This window comes from Vulpes lagopus, chromosome 16, assembly GCF_018345385.1.
Source record: "Vulpes lagopus strain Blue_001 chromosome 16, ASM1834538v1, whole genome shotgun sequence".
In the NCBI taxonomy this organism is placed as follows: Eukaryota; Metazoa; Chordata; class Mammalia; order Carnivora; family Canidae; genus Vulpes; species Vulpes lagopus.
The window spans coordinates 53,841,318-53,868,751 of record NC_054839.1 but is presented as its reverse complement, the minus strand read 5'-3'; the positions used below and the strand labels follow the sequence as shown (position 1 = coordinate 53,868,751).

The window sequence follows — 27,434 nt, the reverse complement described above, 5'->3', positions numbered from 1 at the left end:
AATTCACAACCCCAAGATCAAGAGTTGCATGCCCTTCCCACTGAGCCAGCCAGGCACCTCTGCATCTAGTTTTTTTTTTTTTTTTTAATTTTTTTTTATTTTTTATTTATGATAGTCATACAGAGAGAAAGAGAGAGAGGCAGAGACACAGGCAGAGGGAGAAGCAGGCTCCATGCGCTGGGAGCCTGATGTGGGATTCGATCCCGGGTCTCCAGGATCGCGCCCTGGGCTAAAGACAGGCGCCAAACCGCTGCGCCACCCAGGGATCCCTGCATCTAGTTTTTTAATCTCACCATGTTAGCCTTTCATTTGGGATGTCTGGACTCTGCTCCCTGCTTCCTATTTCACGTAGTATTGCCTCCGTTGAAGCCTGTATTTCCTGGCTAGATTATAGCAAGCAGGCTCCTAATTTATCTCACATATTTCAGTCTCTTCATTTTTCAGTTTCGCCTTCACAATTGCTGGCAGAGCTTTCTCAAATATGTTATTACATAACTGCCCTATTGAAAAACCTTCTGCACCTTCCATATGAACCCATAGCAGCCCTCTCAAAGGCTGGTCCCACTGGTATCTCCGGGACACCTGTTAGAAATGCAAATCCTTGGACAAGCTGAAAGGCATCAGACATTCAAGAAATACTGTTTACACACCTGGTCTGTGCAAGACATCCAACTATGGTACGGGGACTTTTTCAAATATGGATTTGCAAGACTGTATCTGTAGATCTGGGGGTGAGTCTCAGCATCCATATTTTTATTTTTTTAAGATTTTATTTATTTATGAGAACACACAGAGAGGAGAGAGAGAAGCAGAGAAACAGGCAGAGGGAGAAGCAGGCTCCATGCAGGGAGCCTGTTGTGGGACTCGATCCTGAGTCTCCAGGATCACACCCTGGGCTGCAGGCAGCGCTAAACCGCTGAGCCACTGGGGCTGCCCAGCATCCATATTTTTAAAAAGCTCCCTGGTGATTCTTCTTTTTTAGAATTTTATTTATTTATTTATTTATTTATTTATTTATTTATTCATTCATTCATTCATTCATTCATTCATTCATTCATTCATTCATTCATTCATTCATTCATTCGAGACACACAGAGAGAGGCAGAGACACAGGCAGAGGGAGAGGCAGGCTCCCTGCAAGGAGCCTGATATGGGACTCGATGGGCTCACGACCTGGGCCCAAGGCAGGCTCAACCCCTGAGCCCCCCAGGCGTCCCTTAAAAAGCTCCCTGGTGATCCTGATGTCTTGGGGGTGATCACGACTATCCTAATGCCGGCTGTACAAAAAATGAGAGCCGTCTCTTGCCTCCCACAACCAGCATGGTAGGAGACATGTAAAGAAACGCTAATGCCACCAAGGTGCAGGTGAAATAAGTGCTTGTGTCACTGTTGGGCTTTTTTTTTGGGGGGGGGGGGAAGAGGGGTTTGAATTCACTTTGCATTTCCTTTACCTTGAAAGTATTTGCGCAACAGCCAAACAGCAGTCCTTATCGATAAAAGGGAAGCTTTTGGGGCAGCTCCGGTGGCTCAGCAGTTTAGCGCCGCCTGCAGCCCGGGGCGTGACCCTGGAGACCCGGGATCGAGTCCCACGTCGGTCTCCCTGCGTGGAGCCTGCTTCTCCCTCTCCCTCTGCCTGTGTCTCTGCCCCTCTCTCTCTCACTCTGTATCTCTCATGAGTAAATAAAATAAGATCTTTAAGAAAAAAAAAAAAAACTTTTGTTTAGAGGCAATTTTATTGGGACGCCTGGGTGGCTCCGCGGTGGAGCGTCTGCCTTCAACCCAGGGCGTGATTCTGGAGTCCCGGGATCGAGTCCCTGCAAGGAGTCTGCTTCTCTCAGCCTGGCTCTCATGAATGAGTAAATAAAAATCTCAAAAAAAAAAAAAAAAAAAAAAGATGGTTTTATTTACTTATTCATCCCAGCTCTGGCGTCCGAAGGTTCATACACACCGCTCACGGTCTCAAATATCCAGCAGTAACCCCAGATCAGGGCGGCCTGTTAAGCCGCCCCGAAAGCATCTTCCGGGGCTCTGGTCCCCTGGTGCTGCTCGCGTCCAAGGTGTGGGCGGCGGAGGACAGGTGTCCCTCCACGCTCCCAGGTGGCGGTGGGTGAGGCCGGGAGCCGCCCCCGCCCTCCGCAGCCCCCCAGGCCGCGTGGCCCCAGCCCGCGCCCGCCCTAAGGGCAGAGGGCGCCGCCGGGGGAGGCCGGGGAGGCCCGGGAGGCCGGGGGAGGGCGGAGGGCGGGGGGCGGGGGGCGGGCCAGCGGCGCGGCGCGGCCCCGGGAAATCGAAACTCGAGCTGTTAAAGCCCTTGGGGATCGCCCTCGAGACTCCCCAGGCGTCCCCGCCCGCGTCCCTCCCGCCGTGGCCGCCCGGGACCGCCGACCTGAGCCATGTTCACCCGCACCCACGCCCGCGGGCCGCGCCCGGAGCCCGGCCCGCCGCAGGGTCCCCGCCCCGGCGTGGAGGGGGCGCCCCGGAGCCCCGCGGAGGACAGCCCCGGGCCCGCCGCCCGCCGCCCGTAAGTACTGGAGCCCGCGCAGGCGCCTCTCGGCCGCTGGGAGCTGGAGACCAAAAACGCAGGGTTTTGGTTATATTTTATTGTTTTGAATTTAATTTAATTTAATTTAATTTAATTTGATTTATTTATTTTATTTTTATTTTTTATTATTTTATTTTATTTTTTATTTTATTTATTTTATTTTATTATTTTATTATTTTATTTTATCTTATTTATTTTATTTATTTTTTATTTTATTTTTTGTTTATTTTATTATTTTATGATTTTATTTATGATTTTATTTTATAATTTTATAAATTTTAAAAATGATTTTATTTTATTTTGTTTTATTATTTTGTTTTATTATTTTATTATTTTATTATTTTATTTTATGATTCTATTTTATAATTTTATTTCATTTTATAATTTTATTTTATAATTTTGTTTTATTTTATTTTATGGTTTTATTATTTTATCTTATAATTTTATAATTCTATTTTACAATTTTATTTTATTTTATGATTTATAACTTATAATTTATTTTTTTTTATTTTTTATTTTTTTTTTATTTATTTATGATAGTCAAAGAGAGACAGAGAGAGGCAGAGACACAGGCAGAGGGAGAAGCAGGCTCCATGCACCGGGAACCCGATGTGGGATTTGATCCCGGGTCTCCAGGATCGCGCCCTGGGCCAAAGGCAGGCGCCAAACCGCTGCGCCACCCAGGGATCCCTATAACTTATAATTTATAATTTTTTTATTTTATGATTTTATTTTATGATTTTATGATTTTATAATTTTATTTTATTTTATTATTTTACATTTTATTTTATTTATTTTATTTCATTATTTTGTTTTATTTTATGATTTTATTTTATGATTTTGTTTTATTTATTTATTACTATTTATTATCTATTATTTATTATTTTATTAATTATTTTATTTTATGATTTTATTTTATAATTTTATTTTATGATTTTGTTTTATTTTATTTATTTATTATCATTATCATTATTATTTTATTTATTTTATTTTATTTTATTTTATTTTATTTATTTTATTATTTTGTTTTATTTTATTATTTTATTATTTTGTTTTATGTTCTTTTATTTTATTTTAGTTTTTTATTTTATTTCATTGATTGGGAGCATGCAGGCTTATTTGCCTACGCAAAAGCAATCAGGAATTATTACCTTGTAAATTGAGTGGGCCCTGTCTGCGGTTCTTTACTACAAATCTGAGCTCCTGTTCCTTTCAAGAACATGGTTTTCCTGATTCTTGTGACTAGCTACAGGGTGGAAAAGACCTGTGTAGAAAGGGCCTGAGCTGCTTACTAGCTTTCCAGGTATTTCCAGAATTCACACTCTTAACTGGTATGAAAAAAAAATGTTTTCCTTCCTGTTTTAGAAGATCAGTGCCCTAAATGGTATCTTCATATCCGCTGCCAGGGTAGGGGCAGAGAGGGAATGTGTTAGGGTGTAGGAGATTCATATGCTGTGTCTGGGAGCAAGCTTCCATCTCAACAAAGTTCCCAGATAAACCACCTCTTAGGACCAGAGGAAGTAGGACTTGGTGAGGTCCAGAGCCGCTGCAGGATTTCCCGACCTGGCGTTGGTGGGTAGGTGTTCTACACAAGAACTGTTATAGGTAATTTTTATCTTGGTCTTCGGTTCAGGGTCTACATTTGGTACCTTGGAAACATTTTCTTATGCCTTGTCAGTGATCCTCTCTTTCCTCTCAGTGGAAGAAGCTTCTTTAACACAATAGTATGGGGTACACAGTGCCTTTGAAGAGCTGCCTCTGTGAATTGGAGTTGTTGCAAGTGGTTTCTTTTTCAGTTCCCCTTTTTCCATCAACTTCTAGTCACATGGAAGACATGCCGGTTGCTAAGGAATAGCGTATAACCTTATGGCCAATAAACAGTAGATTTTCTTTCATCCCTTAATTTTGAAAGAATTCATAAATATTTTTAATATTATTCGGGCTTTTAATATTATTTGGCTTGGGGTTACCCTTAGATGGAGTGGGTAACCTGGGTGATTTCAGTTAGAGATTACTTCATTTCTCTTCTTAGCAGAATGGGAGATGTCTTGCTACAATAGACATTCATTAATTCAAGTCATCTATAGCTCAGCTGTAGCATTTAATGTAGTAGAGGTCATGGGCATACAGTCTCATGTTGATTATGAGTTCCTTTTATGTGTCTGTTTATTAAAGAGTGGCTACTTAGATATAATCATTTAGATGCAAGCTCACATCAATTCCTAAATACTAGTGGTTGAATCTGTTTTTATTTGATTTTAAGTTATCTCAGAATCTTGCCAGTCTAAATTGTTCAGAAATGGGATGTTTTCTAATTAATTGTCCTGGTCTCAATACCTGAAGACCTCACTGCATACTATTTTGTGATTTTTTACCAATAGAGAGTATGTAGGAGAGTTCAGCAGCTTTCCCAGAACTGATTCATTCATTTATTAAAGATTTATTTATTTATTTATTTAAGACACGGGGGCAAGGGGTGGAGGGTGAAAAGGGCTGGAGAGGGAATGTCTCAAGCAGACTCCACATGGAGCAAGGACCCCCACGTGGGGCATGATTCCAGAACCCTGAGATCCTGACCTGAGCTGAAACCAAGAGTTGGAGGATTCACCGACTGAGCCACCCAGTTTACCCCTATGTATTTATTTTTAAAACTGTGAACCAGTTGCAATAAGTAGAGCATTATAGGAGACATTCCCTTTTAGGTGTTTCAAATCTAAGATCCTGTTTGGACCACTCTGAATTCCTACATCTCCCTCACTAACTTCTATCTATTGTTTATTCCCACTTGTCTCCTTTAGGGGAACTGGAAAACCAAGGAAAATGGTTGCCTGGTAAATAACATCTTCGTAAAATTCACATACACACATTAAAAGCTACTAAGAAGGGGGTTTAATTTATTCAGTTTTTAATTTTTGGAGAGGAATTACAGTATTTTCTGGGAAATAAAAAGGAAGGATAAAGTGCTTAAGAAGCTTCATTTGTTCACCCTCAATATGAGCTTATTTATATGAGAAAGGATTGAGATTTAACCTTGTATTGTATGCATCCTTCCATTAATTCCTTAGGGAAGCACCAGTGTAGGCATAGGAGCATGGGCTTTGAGGCCATACTTGGGCCCACCTTCTGATTCTGCCATGACTTGCTCTCTGAACATCAACATGGTGCTTAATACTTTATGCCTCAGTTTCCTCGTTACTTAAAATGAAATAATACTAATCTCTGAGAGGCTCTTTATTTGTGTGTGTGTGTGTGTGTGTGTGTGTGTGTATGCATAAAACATCATGCCTGGCAGAAAGGAAATATCCAGTAAGTATTGGGTCCTGATAGCCTTGAATTCATTTAGCAAATGTTTATTGATCAAGTATGCTGTCACCCTGAAGTGGAGTGTTTGTACTTGTAAAAATACACTGATTTAAAACACCTTCTTACATATAAATAGATATTTTTAAAGGCAATGTTTTAAAATTTTAAATTACTTCTGAGAACCTCTACTAGACTCTAAGGCAAGTCTGTGTTCTTGATTATATTTGGATTTAAGTAATTATAAGTGCTAATTCGTATCAGCTTTCCCAATTATTTTTAGTTGGTGTTTTTCTCTTGTCCTTAAATATCATAAGCCATCTACACAGATTGAAAGAGAAAAAAAGCTTATCCAAAGCTTACTTCAAATCCAAAGTAACACTTTACCTTCACTTTCCCTTTCAATATTTTGCTCTTTTGCAAATATCTCACACTTACTTATGTAACATCTAGATAAATACAAGATTAAAGCATGGCTTTTTCTGGAGGGGGGTTTTCACCTGACTTTACCCAATTCTGGGCAATAGGTTCTTGTCTGTGATAGCAACACAGCGTTCACTTCATTGAAATACTAGCCTATAATCATACTTGGAAGTGGTCCTTTAGCTTGATGCCATTTCAAGGAAATAAAAAGATATTCTGAAAATGAACCTATAATGTGGAATTTTGCCGTACAGTTTGCATCAGGTGAGCTGAATTTGTATATAAATTAATATTTGCGGCCTACTTTATACTAAGAACTGAAGAGGCATAAGAGCAATAATAATAGCAAACACATGTAATGCTTAGTATGTCAAAGTGCGTTATGTATATTAACTCTTTCAGGCCTCATAACAACCCTAGAATAACAGGATCTCTAGCTCTGGATATTTAATTAAAATTTTAGGAGGAAATAACTACTCAGTAGAAGATAAGCCCCTTATATAGCTTATAGTCTAATTGTTGGGGTGAACAGTTATTAGATAATTACAGGAATGACTTCATAAGCCAAGGTCTGAGGCAGTCTTGGGAGCAGAAGTGTTCCCAAGTGTTGAGCTACAATCTACAGGATAGTTAGGAGCTGTGTGGGTTTTTTTCTGACATCAAATGCATTATTCCAACGCCAACCAACTTTCATTCAGTTCTAACACTACCGAAAGTTTGCGTGGACCCCCCAGGTTAGGGCCCGATGCCACAAGACTGCCCCTGTTTCAGACACCAGCCACAAATGGGGTCCCCAAACTATCCCATACTTCTGCCTGACTACAAATGTGGGAGTTTCCATGATGCCTCTTCCCCCAGTTTGATAATTCACTAGAACGACTCACAGAAATCATGGAAATTGCTGTACTTACGATTATAGTTTTATTATAAAGAGTACAGCTCAGGACCAGCCAAATAGAAAAGATGCATAGGTCAAGATACGGAGGTGGAGTGTTGCACAGAATTCTATACCCTGTCTCGGTGGACTACCTTCTCGGCACTTTGATGTGCTCACCAATCTGGAAGGTCCTCAATCCTCGTTCAAGAATATTTATTCCAGCTCCATTACACAGGCATAACTGATTCCATCATTGGCCACTGAGTTGATCATTGAACTCAATCTCTAGCTCCTCTCCCCTCCCCAGAGGTGTTCAAGGGGCAGACCTGAAAGTTCTAACCCTCTAATCATGTGGTTAGATTTTCTGGCAAATAGCTCCCATCCTGAAGCATTCTGGGGTCACCTCATTAACATACAATCAACACTATTATCACTTGGAATCCCAAAGATTTTTTGGAGCTCTGTGTCAGGAACCAGGGACAAAGTAAGTTTTTATAGTTTGTTATACCCCAGGAGTTTATACAGCCTCTGTGGCAGTCAGGGAAACTTGCTATTCAGATGTTCAAAAGAACTTATTGTGGGAAGCATAGTCCACTGAGGGCCCAGCTGCAACCCCTTTGTCCATTACCCTCTGTTCTGAGAGCACCTTATTCTGTCTTCTTCCAGCCAGTGTCTGAACATTCCAAGGTACTAGTGTCAGCCTGTTCCTGGCCCAGGTGGGACTCCTCTATTGGGCAATTGGGCAGCTTTTGCCAGAAGACTCCTCAACTGAACTATCCAAGATTTTCTCAGAACTGTACGTCAGTCTGAGGCTTTTCCCAACTCAATCCCCCCTCCCGTCTCTGCTTTCCTAGGTTTCAGATCTGTTCATGTTCTTGAGGGTTTCACAGCCTACCCTTGCTCATTCCCCTTTTATCCTTCCTAAGCCTTCTTCCCAGTAAACCTCTTCCATGTCTAATCCTGTCATGATGTCTTCTTTTTGGAGGACCCAAACTGACACAGCCTCTTAGATAAATCATACTCCCAGTTACAACAGCTTAGACACTATGTCTGTTGAAGTGCTACATAATTGTACTGGGGAAATCCACTCCTTTTTCTAACTTCCTCTCTTTGGGGCCCTGGTTTACTTATTTCCTTACTCAAACTTCAAAACTTCCCCTAGTTTGCTGTGCTCCAGGGAAAGAAAGAATTCTGGTAACTGATAGTTTTCTTTCCCTTCATCCTCAAAGTCTCAAGGGACAGTGAAGGGTGAATAAAGGATAGCTTGGCAAGACTTCTTATTAATGGCCAATTCCTGATTTTTCTCTTTTCCCTTTAAAGAGCACTGTACTACATTAGTATGAAACATTTTATAACTAGAAGGTGGGATATAAAGTGGAATGTATGATAAACTAATTATTGTTATAATGTTCAGTTTTTATGAACATCACTATCTAATAATTGTTGAATATATTCTGAATCCTGAAGTATAATGTCTTATGTTCAAGACAGATCATCAAAACTTCTTATGTCATTCTTGACTTAGCTCATTTCAATCCAAACTAGCCACATAAAATAGTCTTAAATTAAGTACAAGTTTTTACAAACTTATGAGAGCCTGTAAGAACTGCTTTCACTATTTCGTCTTCACTGCAATGCCCCAGATTTCTCTTTTGAATCCTCACATGAGTGTGAGAAAATAAGCTTTTGCCTATAGATGTTAAATGGCATGAAAGCATCAGGCTATTACTCCTCCCTGGGGATGGAGAGCTGAATAATGACGAAGTTCCTTTTAGCGCTCTGAAATAATACTACATGGAAAGAGAAAATCTATGATTGATTTTGATGAGTAATCTTCCTGACGGCTCACTATAGATGGCTGTTCATTAGAGGGCTATAACTCAATCTTCAGATGAGGCTCATAAGCATTCAGAAAGTTTGTAAAACAACAGATAGTGTTTAACTCTTAATGATAATTATACGGCTCAATGAGCTTGTTAGGTGTCTCAGTGATCACTATATTCTAGCAAACTGATCAGTAGAACTCTATTTGACTTATTTTTGAAATGAAAAATGTGGCAAAGCATTCCAATACTGTAGTAGCTTAAAGTAAATGCCTTATGAATAGTCAAACTGGGTACCCCAAGAGAATAAAACTAAAATAACAATCAATAGCTTGAACTCTTATGTCTTGGGACTCTTAACCAAGTGCTAGACCATGAACTACGCGTCATAGAATTCCTTTTTCTCATCATCATAAATTCTTTGCCACTCCACAGTTGAAGAACCGAGTCTTGAGGGATTAAGTGATTTCCCAAGGTCTCATGTTTTTTTTTTTTTTTTTTTAGTGATAGACTCAGGTTTGAGTGCTGCTGGTTCTATCTACCAAAGTCTAGATCCTGACCATGATATGCAGCTGGAGGAGGAAGGGGTAGTACAGCTAGCTAAGTTCCCATCAATCGTCATATTTTCACATCAAGAAAATAAGAATTCTATAGACTAAAGGGAGTGACACTATAGAAACAGTAATGTGACATTTACAGCTTTAAAATTCTCTGGATGGAGAAATGGTTTACATGAATGCAGTTTCTGTGGGGATTCTCTGGTCTCTGCTGCTTTTCTTAAATGACAGTTTGGTGGGCTTGCATTAGAACAGTTCTTTCACCATCCTTGTTTATGAACAACCTAAACAACATCTGTTTCCTGGTGATCTTTCAGATTTCTGACCATAGACTAGAGTAAGCAAGCATGAATGTCATTTGACATTCATGATCAAGGACGTGTGTGGGCATATATGAGTTTATATATAACTGAAAAAAGAATTTAGCTCTCACCCTTACTGTATGTGATGCACTCTGAGGCTTTCTAGACTCATTCGTTAAAAATAAACCCATTAAATTGGTTTCATGACCCATTAGTGGGTTACCTGTGTACTGTGAAAAATGTAGTTCTGTGCATGGCAGAAGAGATTGCTGGAGTGGATGGAAAGAAAAGCCATTTTGGTTTGCTTAGATCCAATTTATCTTCCTGTTTATACAGGAGGGTAGAAATTATGGTTCTGTTTAGACGAATTTCTAACTTTTCTGCACCAGATTTCACTCCTCAGTATGAATGCATTTGCAGTCTGCCAAGTCTTAGGGAGCAATCATTTTTGCTCAAATACAATATCAAAAATGAGTGGGCTTTTCTCAGAAAGTCTTTGACAGCTGATACAGTGAAACAATCAATCAACAGGATGATGAAAGCATGAAAACACATAATACCTATAATATTCAGTAGAAGCAGAGCAGAAATGAGAAAAAAGAAACTTAGTTCAATTACATAGTAAGGTTATTTAATTCAAAGTCAGTAGAGTGCTGTAAGGTTATACATATTGTTAAGGTTAATTGCATCTATTCAGAATCTATTTGAATCTGAAACAAAAGCTTAACAGGAAAAAAATCATCAAAGGGAGAAGACTGCATTTGAAAGGTCTGTTCTATATCAGAGAATCAGCTAATGATGATCTTCTTTTGTTCTGTAATGTTTGAATTTCCCCCCCCCAAATATGAACACTTAAAAGGGAGTCCATTAAAGTCCTATAGAAAAATGAAAGACATTTATCATCATTAAAACTCAAGGGCTCATATGGCCCCGTGTTTGTTTTGCTATGGCACCAGAGAGAGTGGAAATCCTGTGCTACCTAACCTTGTAGGAAAATCTGAGCCTCTGCTTGAAGTCTTTGTTTTAAATATTTCCTCACTAAAAAAACCTTTGGAATATCTTCCCCTGATTTTAAAAGTAAAGTCATATCTGCTTGTTATAAAAGTTCAAACATTACAAAAATAAGATAGAAAGTAAAAGTCCCTGCAATTCTTTTTTTTTTTTTTTGGTCCCCTGCAATTCTAATCCTTAAAGATAAACACTTTAACTAGTTTGATAGGAAGACATCTTTATTTTTAAAGTGGAGGTTATGCTCTTTGACTCTTTATGCCAAGTAGAAAGTCTCAGAGCCATTATGCCTTTTGATTTCTATTGCTAATGGAAGGCAGCAGGCAGGAGAAGATATGTTCTCTTTCTAATCTTTATTTTAAAGTGGGATTGCTTGCTATCCTATAGGCAGGTACTGTTTTCACATTGTGTTATTATTTAGTTGTGCAAGGAAACAACCCTTGTTCTCACACTGGAATCTTGGATATTATCTTTTATGTAGTACTCTTCCCCAAAATGTCTGACTTGAACATCTAATCATCATTTTCTCAAATCCAGAGTGTGAAGTGTTCTATAAATTCTATAAGACAGTTTACCTGGTATATTGGTCAGGGTTCTCCAGACAAACAGAACTAATAGATTTTATATAGTATATATATACACATATATAAAATGTATAAATGAATTTTAATATATAAATATATAAATTTTATTATATATAAAATATGCAAATTATAAAATAGAGTATAATTATAATAATATATAATATTTTATAATTATATAAATATGCAATATGCTTATATGTTATATATATTTATATGTGAAGAGTATTATTTTATATATATATATTTATAAAGAAATTTGTTATCAGGCTATAAAGTATTGGCTCACATAATTATGAGGGCTGAGAAATCCCATGATCTGTCATCTGCAAGCTGGAGACTCAGGAAAGCCAGTGTGTAGTTTAAAGTCCTAAAAGCAATAGAGCCCATGGTGTACATTCCCCTCTAAGTGTGAAGGCCTGAGAACCAGGAGCATCAAGAGCATAATATCCATGTCTCAGCTCAGCTAATCAGGTCAAGACTGATTTCAACCTTCCTCTGCTTTCCTTGTTCTGTTGAGGCCCTCAGTGGGTTTGGTGATGCCCACCCATAATAGTAAAGGCTGCTTGCTTTCACTCAGACCATGGATTCAAATGCTTACCTGTTTCAGAAACACCTTCACAGACATATACAGAAATAGTGTTTAGCCAGGTACAGGGGTATCCTGTTGCCATGTCAAGTTGACATATACAATTAACCATCACACCTGGACTCTTCAGAAATGTTAGTCATGAAAGGCAGGAAAAAGTCAAGGAAATGGTCCTGCATCCTAGAAGTCTATAGAGACATGTCAAACAACAGGCATCTGTAATCTGTGATTGGATCCAGGATGCAGTGGGGATAGAGAAGAATATTTTAAAAGTTGGAACAATTTAGAAATTTGAATATAGAGTAAATGCTATATTAATATTAATTCCTTTGGGTGCAAAAGTTTTTAACATGTAACTAGGAGAATGTCTTTGTTTTTAGGAGATACATGCTAAAGTATTTGGGGTTATCTTACTTGACTCTGTAGCTTACTTTCATATAGTTCAGAAAGAGTAAAGATGAGAGTGAAAGAAATGTGGCCAAACATGAACAATTGGTAAGTATAGATAAATAGTATACAGGTTTTCATTTTATCAATATTTTACTTTGCTTGTAGGCTTAACATTTAAGACAAAAAATGGGGAATAAGTAATTTCAGATCATATTCTAAAGTTCATTGTGCTTCTTTCTTTTTTTCCTTTATTCTTTTGGAATCTGGAGAAATTCAAAGGAAGTTTGTCATGGAGCTGTATGTTTAAGATTTGTACAGTTTGTCCTAAGTATATTATAGCTCAATAAATAATTTAGGGAAAAAACCTGGGCTCAGAAACATGCTATCTTTTACAGAAGACTATTTGCTAATCTTTAATGAGCTATTTATCAACACCACTTTGTCTCATGTGGTGGTTCTTATTACTCCTAAGACACAGATCAAAGGAAAGAATCAGGTACTAGGATATAGATGTTAGAGACAAATGCCAGAACCAAGATTGTAAAAAGACAATTAGAAAAGCTAAATCGTATACGTTGTGGAAGAAGTTGGAGCAAAGAAATTCAGTCACAGCATGAAAAAGGAGATGTACTGTGATTCAGGGCTAGGTTTTATTACATTTGATAAAAGAGGTATCATATATATATGTGTGTGTATATATATATATATATACACACATAATTCTTACATTACAATTACATATAATAGATATCTCCAAATAGGTGTCTTAAGCATAGATGGCTTTGTTTATTTGTTTCTCACCTATGAAATAAGTGTGAAGGCAGTTAGTCTAGGGGTGATGTAGTACAAATAGCAAGCAAGTATAATAGAACATTTATTTTCTAGCATTGGTCTAAGGACATAGCTGTTAGCCCCATTTCATGGGCAAAAAAAATAGAAAAACTTAGTAATTTGCTCAAAATTATAGTTAGAAAGTAACAGAATTAAGGTTTAAAGTCAGGCAGCATAGCAATAGATTACTGCTCATGAGGTGGTTTTATAGTCACAGGGCACAGCATAGCTTTTGTCTTTCTGCTCTGCTATTTCTTTTTTCTTTTTTCCTTTTTTTAAAGTTTTTATTTGTTTATTCATGAGAGACACAGAGAGAGAGAGAAAGAGGCAGAGACACAGGGAGAGGGAGAAGCAGGCCCCATGCAGGAAGCCCAACGTGGGACTCCATCCAGGGTCTCCAGGTTCACACCCTGGGCTAAAAGGTGGAGCTAAACTGCTGAGCAACCTGGGCTGCCCGTGCTTTGCTATTTCTGATGTGTGTCTTTCATAGTCAAGTAGCCTCATTGACCAAGATAGCTGCTTGAGCACCAGCTACCACTTCAGTCTTCCAGGAAGGGGAAAGCAACTGAAAATCTTTTCCTGTCTGTCCCCATTTAAAGGAGTTTTCCTGGAAATCCTTCTCAGTGGCTTCCATTTATATTTCGATTTCCCAAACTTGGTAAGATGGTCATACATAGCTATAAAAAAGGTTGTGGACTCTAATCTTTTAACCGGGTACAGTTGTCAACCTGAATAAAGGTGCCGTTAGAAGGAGAAGGAGGAGGTGAAAAGGAATGGTTGGTTAGGGCCAGTATCTTCCTAGTTTGAGAACTGGGGAGAGTGAAGCCTGAGGGCAGAAAGTAATCACCCAATCAAACTTCCTGGGATTTTTGGAAATGCAAATGGGATATCTAAAGGAAGAAAAAATTTAAATGTAGTCCACATTCTTGTTCTGAGTATTGATTTTAGAGGACTATTAGAGTCTTCTTCTGGATAATATTCTGTGCAAAGCTTTATTTTTATGCTTTGTACACCCTGCAGGATTGTTTATAATAGAGAATAATCGAAACAACTGAAATAGTTAAGTGAGTGGTTATATTATGCTATATCCATGTTGTGAAGTAGTATCAGCCATGTAATATTAAGCTTGTTACGTGAATAGTTGGGAAAACTACTTATAAGTGAAAGTAAGACATACAATTTGACTTCAGATATGATTGCAACTGTGTAATAATAGATGCAGAATATAGATTGGACTGAAATTTACTCCAAGAAAAGTATTTGTGATCTCTGAAGGGTGGGATTATGAGTGACTTTTCCATATTTAAAACATACATCTTTGTGAATTTTCTCCTATAAGCATATGTTTCTTCCAAAATCAGAAATAAAAGGCAAAATTTGTTTTTAAATATTCTATGCATGGGACGCCTAGGTGGCTCAGCGGTTGAGCATCTACCTTCAGCTCAGGGCATGATCCTGGAGTCCCAGGATCAAGTCCCATATCGGACTCCCTGCATGGAGCCAGCTTCTCTCTCTGCCTGTGTCTCTGCCTCTCTCTCTGTGTCCCTCATAAATAAATAAATAAAATCTTAAAAAAAAAAAAAAATGTTCTATGCAGAGATTTAGATGTAAGTCCCTCATGGCTTGCATTTCTGGTTTTCTCCTTGATATTCTTCAGGAGCAATGCTTAAGACATGTAGACATAATCAGATCTTAGTCTAATAATAATAATAATAATAATAATAACAGAAAATGTACAACCATTTGGTAAATAAGTGGCTTTAATGCAAATGCCCATTTCCTTATCACTAAGCCATTCTTAAAGAGAATGTTTATCCTGAATATTCTCTTGTTGGACAAGACAGTCCTGCGTGGGCCTCTTCCACTCTTAGATGTCTTGCTGGGTGTGCCAAGACCGCACACCAGACCATTCTTTCCTCTAGACTATTCCTCTCTTTAGGTAGCTGGGAACCTTGAAAGATGAGGTTAGCTTTCCCTACAACCAAGACCAAGCTTGCTTACTACCTGCTGTAAAAATGGTAGTTTCCTCAACCATGTCCCTCACCTGTCATGCCAACACACTGTGTGTGCAGTGTCTGTCATGTTGCCCCCATCAGACTTGGCGTTGGAGAGAACAGACATAAATATGCTAATGCTCATGCAGTGTGTTGTAATGCATGAGTAATAAAGTCTTAGTCTCTGACCCAGGAGTCTCATGGCTTTTTTTTTTTTTTTTTTCGAGTCTCATGGCTTTTGCCAGCATCTATGGAACAGTAACAGACTTACCGTTAGGCTAAGGTTAGCTTGTTAGGTTAAGGTTAGTTTGCAAGCAGGCTCAAATCAATTCCCAGACCTGATATCTCTATGTTCTGAAAACAGGAATTCCTTGTAGTTATTTTTACTGAGGAAGGAAATATTTTTTCTTTTTTATATTTTATTTCAATTCAATTTGCCAACATATCGTATAACATCCAGTGCTCATCCCATCAAGTGCCCTCCTCAGTGCCTGTCACCCAGTCACTCCATCCCCCCACCCTTCTCCTCTTCTGCAGCCCGTTGCTTATTTCCCAGAGTTAGGAGTCTCTCATGGTTTGTACTGAGGAAGGAATTTTATACATTTTGCAAGTGTTCCTAAAAATTGGTTCCCATCTCTACTCCTGTCATTGGTTTTTGGCCTCTTAAAGGTAAGTCTCTATAACATTATGTTTCATATATATTCTTTGTATCTTTAAAGTGAATCCCTCTTGTTTTTCTCATAGCTTTTATCATTTATATGTGTATATGTGTTTTAAGGGACAAAATGTGACATCTTTCAGGTCTACCCTGTTATGGTTGTGCAGGTTGGTAAACTGCACAAACTTACCTGGCTCAGGTGATAATTTGGAGCTGAAATACGTACCAAACCATGTGCCCTGGTGTAGGGTTACTTCCACCTGAAAGAAGGGGCACATTTTTCTAATTTGCATAAATTAACCCCACCTCACTAAGTCATGAGCCTACACGTAGGGGTGCTGGGATGGATGGATGAATGGATGTGTGCATGTATATACTTCTTTCAACTTTCTGTAAAGTTATCCTATGAACAAAGGTGCTGATGATCTGTGATCTCTTGTTTATCTTTTCCTCCCTGGGTGTCTGTCTGTTCAAGCCCTCTGGGTGTCTATTCAACTGTCCAGCAGAAGCTGTGAATTAAAGAACTGACCCACTTCATTCACATCAGTCTCTTGAATGTGTAGACAGTGTTTTGGGTTCTGCAGGTTCTGAGACCAAAGAGAATTCATGAGCCCTTCTACACTGGGGTTGTGGAGTGCTGGATCAGAGTTGGTGTAACAGGTGGAGTGGTTAAGGATGAATCTCTCAGCCTGTCCTTGTCTTTTTTTTGTTTTTGTTTTTTTCTTGGGAATATGGTCTGTTTATAAAAGAACTTTTGGAAACCTGAATACCCAAAAGTTTTGACTCATGTTGGCCTAAAACAGTAAGCTTCAGAGGCCCCTTTAGAAGGCCATAAAAGAAAAACCAATATGGAAAGCTGTAGCTAAAAAATAAATCTCTATCCAGTGCTTTTGATTAACCAAAAATCCTTTTTTTTTTTTTTTCAAATTCACACAAGGTTAGGATTTTCTCGAACAATGAAAATTTCAAATTAATTTCTTACAGGACAGTAGACTACATGTCTACTATTCTGCTTAGAAAGATCTGTTTGTTACTTAATCGTCTACCTCTTTCTGAATTTTTGCTCCTGACTACGTTTCTTTTTCAGTCAAACCAGTGTTGTTCCTAATTAGAAATTTAAATTACATCTACTGCAGTTTGTACACACCAGGGGATATATTTATGTAATACTTTTAGTCAGCCAAGGTATTTTTCATAACTTCAGCATAACGTTTTTTCATAGAGTGCTTATTGATGAGACATTATAAAAATTGTGCAAGAATGAGCACCAGAGAAGCAGTTGTGTAGCTCAGGAGAGACCTCACAAGAAAAACATTCCTTAAATATATTTTTCTTTTTTGTGTTTTTTCTTTCTTTCTTTTTTCTTTTTCTTTTTCTTTTCTTTTCTTTCTTTCTTTTTTTTTTTTTTTATGGTGCAGGAACACATTTTCCTCTTTGTCTTGTGCTGTTCTTTGTATGATCTACCCTAGTATGTTTCACGGATGTGCGCTGTTGAAAGTGAAAATAATCTTACAAATTGTGATATTTCATTAAATTTCAATGAGGTAATTAAGGAAACTCATTTTCAAAGATATACATTTATTTCAGTGGCTTGAATGTTGCTTAATCAGGAAATGCCCAGAATACTAAATATAGGTACGTTGGGCTTGTCTAGATCAGCATCTTTGAGAGTCAGAATGTTGAAAGGGAAGACATGCAGGTTAAAACAGCAGAGGCCCTTGCTGTGGGTGGAAACTAATTGGCTGAAAACATGAATAAATTATACTTGTTATTCGTGTCAAGAAAAAGCGAGGAGAGAAGGGATGAATATTTGTATCTAACAAGGCGTTACACTCTGCCACACGATAAAAAAATAAAAGATAAAAAGCAGATCCTTAGACCTAGGCTCCTCTTCCCCTAGCAGGTAAGAAGAATAGAGGCTCAATTACTTGCCATTCTTTCTTCTGAATATTATGTTTCAGATCTGGCATGTTCAGGCAAGAAAATGTTACTAAAAAGGTTGCTAAGGAATTCTCTAACATGAAACATTTATTACTGGGACCTCTGTCCTTGACCCGGGGTTATGTTCAAATGCTTTAAGTTAAAAGGCTCTGAATTTAGGGTTGGATAATTCTTTCCCTCTTTTCATGGTCCTGCACTGTGTCTGGGTACTCGTAGGCTACACGGATTGCAATAGATCGACTACAGTTCAGTTCCTAAAACAAAAGATTCTAGTATGATGTCATCAGACTTAACCTTATCCAGATTAGAAATTGTAGAGTAAAAAAAAAAAAAACAAAGAAATTTGTAGAGTAAGATCTTTTTAGAAACAGATTGATTTTGTTTTCTTTCCCAATCTTTCACAAAATTTGCGTAGGGGAGGCCCAAGGAACTTGCAGAATTCTCGATGAGTTTGCTCTTAGTAAAGTCCTAGTACTTCTTTTGCCATTTTAGAACCTACCTTTTAAACTTGAGCTTGCTAAACTTCTCTGAAGATTCCCCCCCCCCCCCCGGGGTCTCTGTAACTCTCCCCCACCTTGGATCTCTCCTTATCCTATTTTGACACTTGTTTGGGTATTCTCGTGGTGTGCTCCTGCGGTTCTGTAAATTGTTCCAAACTAAAGTCTACTCTCCGTTAAACTGGTTGGTGTCTGTTTTTTCATATTTTCCTCACTCTTCAATAGCCCCTTAGCACAAGTCCATAAATAGATGCTCAGTTAAGTAGATTCCTTTGGAAGCCTCTCAAGAGGCTGGAGATAAATGACAGTCCTACTGTATGCTTTCTGTATTGAGCTAAAGAGTTAGCTGCAGATGCCCAGCTGGTCTAAGACAGAAGTCCTGGGTTCGAGTCTAAGCATCACCGCTTAATGAACCTCATGACCTTTGGCAGATGATTTAATGTCTACGTGTTTATCAGTGATTTAATCCCTAAATCCCCTTAAGTTTAAATGTTGAATTATCTATCTAGCTTGAATTATCTACGGGGATGGTTCTCACAATGTGGTCCCTAAATCAAGAACATAGACATTACCTGGGAATTGTTAAAAAATGCAGCTTCTCAACCCCCACCCCAAACCTCCTGAATTAGGAACGCTGCACTTTAATAGGCCCTCCAGGTGATTCTGAGACACACTAACGTTTGAGAACTACTGGTTTGTATAGAGTCAAATCCCTGGTAGGGTGAGAAGCTTTATACCTTAAAGTTAGTGGACATTGAGGATTGTGCAGTCATGTCACGGCTGGTACTTAAATCCAGTACCTTGTGTTTCATCTTTAAGGCTCTGTACAGTGGCTCACCACTGCATCATATTCAAGTGTGCAGCTATTATCCAGAATTGCAGCTCCCAAGCTCCTATGAAGTGCTGGCAATTGAGGACTGAAAAATCTTTCTTAGGGTGAACAAAGAATATGCAATGGACAAGGGATTAATTTCCAGTAGCAGCCTCCTGATTTTATATTCATAGCGTCGTATGCATGTGAGGCTACACATGCAACGTCTGCCGATATACATTAGGTAATTGGGCATCTTGCAGCCCCATTTGCATGCAAAGGTGGTTGTACACTTCCCATTTACAAGTCTAAAATTAAAGCCCAGTTTGAAGCAGGCTGAAGTCTTGCTGCTAGGAAAATAATGAGATAAGGAAGAAATGACTTCTGTTAATCAGCACTTTGGCCTCTACTGTTCAATCTTTGCTAATTTGTCCTTTGAAATTGTACATTCTGTATTGAAGAGAAAGAATTCTAAGAGTATCTGGTTTTTTTTTTTTTAAACCCTACATTTATAAGCTGTGTTTATCCATAGTATTTCCTCTAAAACTGTCCCCACACATATGCTGCAGTCTGTTGCACTAGATTTCTGCTCTATGCAGTATTTGTACTCTTGTGGGACCACGTGCATCATCTCAATCCCCCCCCCCCCTTCAATATACAGACTAGCTCTGTGGCATCATTTCGTTTTAGTTCAGCCCACATGCATCAAGCAGCTACTTTGTGCCAGGCATTGTGCCAGAGGCTGGGTGTGTATAGATCAGTCAAGTTTCTGTCCTCAAAAGCTCACAATATTTTAACAACTTCCTGGTATCTCAGTGTTGTGTATTTTTTTTTTTTAAGATTTTATTTATTTATGAGAGACACAGAGAGAGAGAGAGAGAGAGAGAGAGAGAGAGGGGCAGAGACACAGGCAGAGGGAGAAGCAGGCTCCATGCAGGGAGCCTGATGTGGGACTTGATCCCGGGTCTCCAGGGTCAGGCCCTGGGCTGAAGGCAGTGCTAAACCGCTGAGCCACCCGGGCTGCCCAGTGTTGTGTATTTTTGCTGAAATGAAGTCTTCCCAGATCCCCCTCCCATGAATTAAAATCCTTCTCTGATTATGTTCTACTTGTGTCCCCAGGAGGATGGGGGACCTAGTAGATCCAGGCCTGGAAGAGTCAAAGTCCCAAAGCACAAGACTGTGGTCAGAGGGTTACTCAGATGTGTCATGAAGAGAAGGTGGCTGCATTGCAAATGGCCTGTATTTCCAGTTTGTGGGAACAAGAATGCACAAGTGTTTTCTGTACCCCCAATGTGGGTCATCACTGCAGAGAATGCCCATCTAGAGCCCTTTCCAAGGGAGTTGCCCACGAGTGCCACCTGGAGGAACAATGGATCCCTACAAAGACAGTTTACCAAGAGCCAAAAGGAAGTAGTCACTTGTCAGTGTTCACCAACTGCTTTATATTTTCACGTTTGGCCCTGTGCGTTTGTTTTATCTTGGCAACTAGATTGGAAGCTCCTAGAGTACAGAGCTGGGTCTTAAGAAGAAGGTTCTCTTACATGATATCTGTTTGTGGGTGATGAGCATAAGTATATGAGCAGAAAGACTGGAGGTTTATATGCATGAGTAGTTCCTCATGGTAATCAGTTTTTCTCATCTTCATTCTAGCCCAGACGCATATACCATGATAGCACCCAAAGAAAACCGAAGAAGTCAGATACAAAGGAGTACGTATTTGTATCCATTCAACATTCAGAATGCTTCTCCTCTTCTTATAGAGGAGGATTGGTTTACTTAAGTTGTAGTATTTTTATTTTCTCGTTTGTATAGACTCACCAGATCTTACACCAAATTTTTTTCTTTTTTAAACTTCAGCTGCTTTAATTATACCTTCTGAAATTATTCTATTGTTAATGCTTCTAAATTTGTTTCTCTATGTTAATAGCAGAAACTCATGTAATGTGGTTGTAAATCTCCGATTTCCATTGCCCTCAAACAATTTCACCATCTATTGCCAGTAAATCTATCTAGTTCCCAGGAAGTTGGGCTGGCCGCAGATACTTTTACAGAACTATGAACACCTGTGGGGCAGATGAATTATATATGAAATATATTATGACATAATTTGTCTGTCTTTCTTTTCTTTTCTTTTCTTTTCTTTTCTTTTCTTTTCTTTTCTTTCCTTTTCTTTTCTTTTCTTTTCTTTTCTTTTTTTTTTAGATTTTATTGGGATCCCTGGATGGCTCAGTGGTTGCACATCTGCCTTCAGCCCAGGGCATGATCCTGGAGCCCCAGGATCGAGTCCCATGGCGGGCTCCCTGCATGGAGCCTGCTTCTCTGTCTGCCTGTGTCTCTCCCCCCACCTCTGTCTCTCATGAATAAATAAATAAAATCTTAAAAAAATATTTTATTTATTTACTTGAGAGAGAGAGAGCAAGAGTGAATGCGAGAGAGAGAGAGAGAGAGAGAGAGCACATGCAGGAGGGAGGGAAGAGGGAGAAGGAGAAGCAGACTCCCCACTGAACAGGGAGCCAGACACAGGACTGAATCCCAAGACCCTGGGATCATGACCTGAGCTGAAGGCAGATGCCCAACTGACTGAGCCACCACCCAGGAGCCCAATTTGTCCCTTTCTTGATCTGTCCTGTCCCATCCCTTCTTAATAGAATCTTTCTTTAGCCTCTGTGTTCCCATAATTGTGTAAGTATCAGAGTCTACCCTCAGCTATTTTTATTTGTGTACTTGGCTTGTGTGCATTACCATCTCTTTGAGGGCAGGGACACCTTACTTATTTTTGTGCTCCTTGTACCTAGTGGGTATGTAACATTTTTGCCTGAAGTTGTACAGTAAAATAAATGCTGTCATTTAAAGTTAAAGCATTATATCTTAGAGGTGGATGGAGAACTAAAGTTCAACTAGTTCACAAAGAAGTTATGAGGCTTGTTCAAGTCAAGCTCTGGGCTAGCCCTGATGTTCTGTGCTCTCCTTTATGAGATCTTGGTAGGAAATTTAATACTGTGGCTAAGAATGGACATACAGGCACAACAGGCCTCTACATTAGAGACTTTGGCCTCCACCACACAGGTGGCACCCTGGGTGGTACACCTGCATCAGAACACCTGCAGGATACAACAGTCAACTATGCAGAGCGATTGTGGGTGCTACCGGTGGGCGACCACCCGAATCCTAAAGGTTCTGGCATTTTACAAGCTTTTGATTTCAATACTTTCCAGGAATTTAAGCCTTGGTGTGGTTTGAAATTTTGGGATGTTTCATTTTTTTTCCCTTTTTTCTGCTGATAATTAAAAACTACCATATAGGGACCTTTGAAACAATCAGGTCTGGGGAGATTTCAGACATGCCTTGGGAAAGACAGGATCAGGATCTCTGGAGCCCCCTGCTGTCACACAGGGTGCATATTTGGGGAAATAGTAATGCTCCAGCACGATGAGGCCTTTGGCCTGGTGGTATCCAGTGCCAGGAACCCAAGAGCCCTCACTCCTCCCAGCTGCAGTAAGCTTGGGGGACATTTAATGTACAGTTACTGTGGGCATCAGAATTCTCTGGGGAGGGCAGCCCGGGTGGCTCAGCGGTATAGCACCGCCTTCAGCCCAGGGCCTGATCCTGGAGACCCCGGATCGAGTCCCACGTCGGGCTCCCTGCATGGAGCCTGCTTCTCCCTCTGCCTGTGTCTCTGCCTCTCTCTCTCTCTGTCTCTCATGAATAAATAAGTAAAGTCTAAAAAAAAAAAAGAATTCTCTGGGGATATGTTTACTGTGTGTGAAGAGTTCTTATCGACATATGGATAGTCTCATTTTGCACATATCGTCTATAGGGAATTAAAAAAATGAATTTGATATAGGATTTTAAAAATGACAGAATGAGAGAAAAAAACTAAACTCCCTTATTTTAGTAGTTCAGGTTTTTTTTTTTTTTTTTTTTTTAAATCAAATTTGAACCTTCAGTTCATACTCTTGGAGAGAAAGTGCCTCAGGGGTGGGTGCAGGGTGACTACAGGGGGTGGGGTGGGGCCGGGTAGGGTAGGGTGGGGTTGGGGGGTGGGGGTTTCTTCCTTTCCTGGATATTCTGTCCATGGATGCTTGCATACAGTTAATCGCCCTCTGACATTTGTTCCTTTCAAGGGACCTGTTTCCTTTTTACATTCCAATAATTGATGACATTTCTCACTTGGCTTAGTTGCTGAGCAAGAGCTGAAGAATCTTGAGAAGTGGAAGGAGCAACATAGAGCGAAGCCTGTTAACCTGGTGCCAAGGCGGTTAGGTAAGCCAGCAAACCAGGTGCCTGAATCGGGAGGACAGGGCCACCCAGGGATCCTGTTAGCAAACTTGCCTACACCTGTCTTTGGACACAGGTTACAGGTTTTTGGGTCACTGTGCTGCTTGGAATGGAATGCATTTAAAATGGAAACTCTTAGGTGTGTAGGGATGTTGTTGTTTCTGATTTTCTGCAAGAAGCAAATGTATGATGCCACAGTTGTGTGGGAATAAAGTGATGGCTTAATTGCTGAATAATTTAGATCCTCTTAGATGATCAACTCTGAAGAAAGCTTACCTGGGGTGCTGCATATGCCTTGTCGTAGCACTAGTCAGGATGGGAGTAAAAGCTAGCACGAGCATATTAATCCTGCCAGGATTAATGCTAATGGGAAAATAAATGAATGGAGATTCAATTCTAAAACTAAGAATGAGAATGAGCTGGGGACCTGGTGGTGGGTATAAAGAGAACACCACCTGTGTTTTCATTCTACAGATAGACCTTTGGGCCTCTGGAGTGCACGCCAGTGTGATGAATTGTGCGGGCTGCCCTTGCCTGGTGTTTGAATCATTCAACAGGGATGCCACATAATGGGAATCATTCACGTCCTTTCTTTTCTCTTCCAGCAGCATCTGAAAACTGAAAGGGCTGGTGAAAATAAAATAACCTAATTTGGAAATCATTTGATGGGTGAAAGTGATGGTATTATCACCATCATTCCACTGTATTTCGGGGAAAGCGGTTAACCTCAAGTGTCACCTTTATGCTGAATAAGCCAAATTTAGGGGCAGAACCAAGGAACAGCTTTGTCCTTCCTAATGCCCCCCACCCCCCACCCCACTGGCTGTGTGGGACTGGTTTTTCCCCATGCTCTTTGGATGAAATTAGATCTTTTTGGTCTTTCTCAAATAAAAGTTGTCCAGCTAATTCTAGGCGTTAAATAGTATCATTTAGTCATTAGTGTTCAGTCTTAGGTACTAGTCAAAACTCTGTTACTGATGGAGATTCAGGCTCTCTCTCTGCTCCAGGCCAGGCCTACTCTGAGTAGAAAGCCAGCAAAGGAAATGGCACATGGCTGAATTTTTCTCTATTGACTGCTCTGTTCCCAAATTCTGACCCCTCCTGGGTAGAAGAGAGGAGAGATAAGAGAGGTAGGACCTGTACTGCGCAGATCCTGGTTTCTGAAAGTCCCTGCTGTGCATTCTCGCTCCTGGAGTTCTTCAGAGCCCCCTTGCCTGCCATCCATCTCTCTCTTGGATTTCTCCCATAGACACTACATATACTTTCTTGCTGGCATACTTGGCTTCACCACTGGCTCTTAAGCAGGTAGACCATCTTTGTAGGGTGGCCCACATGGGCAAGTCCCTGTAAGATGGCTTTACGTTGCCATTCTCTTTCATGCATCCCAAATGGGGAGCACAGGAAACACTTGTGTATCCTTTCTTCCCCCATACTCTGGGAGTACAGACCATTTGCCATGCAGCCACCTCTTCTTGATGACCTGGGTAGCCATCTAACAGCAGCCAGCATCCCTGACTTCTCTAGGAATAGGTACACTAGATGCTTCAGTCATTGGAGATGCAGATCAAGTTCTCCAAGTGATTTTCATGATCTCTTGCCCATTTTGACATAATATCCCTTCTTCCCCAAATATACACACAGACAAAATGGAATTCACAAAGACCTCTTTCCTCTGATTCTACCTCCTGTGACCTATCCAGCCTCTTTTATGGGCTGAAGGCAGTTGCTAGTTAAGGTTCCCCTAACTGTTTTTCAGTTACCCCTTTGCAGATCCTGCTGAGGGAGCCAGGCCCCTCACTTTAGAACCTGGAGCAGTTGGTGCCTAGTATCTCAGGGCCTTAGCCAATGTGAGCAGGAGTCTCATTGCAGTTTTCTGTTAATAATATACCTAAAATGGTCAAGGTTATAAGTATGGGAAGAGGCTGGGGGTAAAGAGAAAAATTTAGACTGTGTTAAACCTTGAGATAAGTTTTGAACAAACCTTCAAATTATTAGGAATCTGACTTTCTTTATTTCTATTAATTTTCACTTCCTGCCCTATTCTTCTACCCCTTAGAATATTGGAATAGTCCTGGGAGATGCTGACAGTGGCTGTAACATTAGATAAAAGCTCCAATAGCCCTCACTGTTTCTTTCCCATTCCCCAATCCCCCACAACAGAGACTGAAGGGCCAAAGCAAAATAGGCCTTATACATCTTTTGGGACTCAGAAGAAATGTCTCTGTGGTGTTTTTATCAGTTCAATTACAAAAACTACAGTGAATGCAAATTGTTTTAATGCTTCTTCTGTGTGAATGAATCTTTCAGAGAACTGACACTTTTAGTGACCAAAGCACCGGAGAATTATTTCAAAGGGATCTTTATAATGCACAAACCCAGCTTGCATAAACACCGAGAAATCCCTAAACAGCAATTTTTAGATGATTGTCAAGCTGCAAGGATTTCTGTCTCCAAATTATTTGAGGTTTAAGAGAGGCAGATAATCTAACATCCATATTTTTCAATTGAATACCTAAGAAAGAATAATAAATAGTATGGATTGACAATCAATTGCTAACTAAAATATTCCCATTGTAGTTTTAAAAACTAGGTTATAAAGACTATATATTTGTCAGGCCAAGACCCCTGAGGATTTCCTGCACTTTGCTACTAGCATGTGGGGCAGTAGAGTCAGAAGAAGAAAAACAGCATCACTGATCATCATCCTTAGTAGGTTAAGGAGTGGTTATACTGAAGCAGGAGGGGTGTTCTAGAATTTCTAAGATAGGCACTATTTCTTATTATTTAGCATGAACCTTTAGGTATAATCTCAGTCTAAGTGAAAACCTGAATACCTACATGACTTAGTAGGATTGTCCTTTTCTTTCAGGAAATGGCACCATGTTCTGTCCAGCTCTGTTTCTCTTTTAAGAAATTACCATTCTCTAATGTCTTAGTAAGAAAACTGGTTGTATCCTTATTTCCAGAGATAGGAAAATGTTAAAGAAATTCACAGTGTAGACTTATCATGTATTAATTAGTCTTTGATGGCTGACATTTCAGCTTAATATTCATGTTTCACCTTTGTGACTTTTTTTCTGTAGGTGGAAGCCAATCAGAGGCTGAAGTCAGGCAGAAACAACAACTCCAACTGATGCAATCTAAATACCAGCAAAAGGTCAGAATCCATCTCTTTTAATTTTGGCAAGGAATTTGAGTACCAGCACTTTCAATAGCCATGGAATAATACAGTAGCTTTACCAAAAGCATAAAACCTTTAAACTGATTGCAAAAGGAAACTCTCAAAATCAAAGAAAGAAGTGAGAAGCAAAGAGACAAAAATCTAGAATTCTATCCATGCTGTGTATCAGTCAGCAGGACCCTTGATGAAGGGATTTGTTATTATTTTTTTTATAGCTCAACTCTCTATCATGTTTTAAATGTTTTGTTCCAAGAACATGAATCTGTTTACCCAATATCAGTCATGAAGGTAGTACAAAAAGATTTAAGGTGTCAGTGACTTTTTTTTTTTATTAAACAATGAATTTATGAGTTTTATAGTAAGGAAATGTTATCTTCTCTTTCTCCTCCCCAACCCGGGTGGGAGGTGGGAAGACAGAGAGACCAAGGAAGAAACACAAGAGATTAATTTCATGGGTAGGAGATGCAGTCTGACCATTCTCTGTGATCTAAGTAGCTGGAAGCACCAACCTATAATCATGGTGAGGTATAGCACAAACAATACTGTAATTTGCCTTTCATCATAATTTTGTGTTCCAGAGGTTCAGACTGAAAAATAGTAACTGTTTTTTTTGTCCCCTGTAATTTCAATACAATTTAGCTAAAAAGAGAAGAATCTGTGAGAATCAAGAAGGAAGCAGAAGAAGCCCAAATCCAAAAGATGAAGGCGATTCAGAGAGAGAAGGTAAGACAGTGGAAAGGATGATGAGCTACCGTTTGCAGAAGGCTTACTGTATGCCAGGTTCTCTTCCCCACTCTGTCCAAATACAAATTCATTTAATTCTCAAAATAACCTTACGAGTATATATTATTCTT

At 39.6% G+C, this 27,434-nt stretch overlaps 1 protein-coding gene across 3 annotated transcripts in view; it reads left to right on the top strand.

Moving 5' to 3' along the window:
* Positions 1 to 2,076: 2,076 nt before the first annotated feature.
* The window catches only part of EPSTI1 (epithelial stromal interaction 1), a 91,537-nt gene continuing 66,179 nt past the window's right edge, over positions 2,077 to 27,434 (top strand). Inside the window, exons 1-5 of one of the 3 annotated variants that reach the window (XM_041731359.1) lie at positions 2,077 to 2,518; positions 20,772 to 20,830; positions 23,301 to 23,384; positions 26,483 to 26,556; positions 27,220 to 27,303. In XM_041731359.1, the coding sequence (XP_041587293.1) occupies positions 2,391 to 2,518; positions 20,772 to 20,830; positions 23,301 to 23,384; positions 26,483 to 26,556; positions 27,220 to 27,303 (429 nt within the window). In that variant the 5' untranslated portion in view covers positions 2,077 to 2,390. The remainder of the gene's footprint in view (positions 2,519 to 20,771; positions 20,831 to 23,300; positions 23,385 to 26,482; positions 26,557 to 27,219; positions 27,304 to 27,434) is intronic. The other 2 variants (XM_041731358.1, XM_041731360.1) reach the window with 2 other exon arrangements.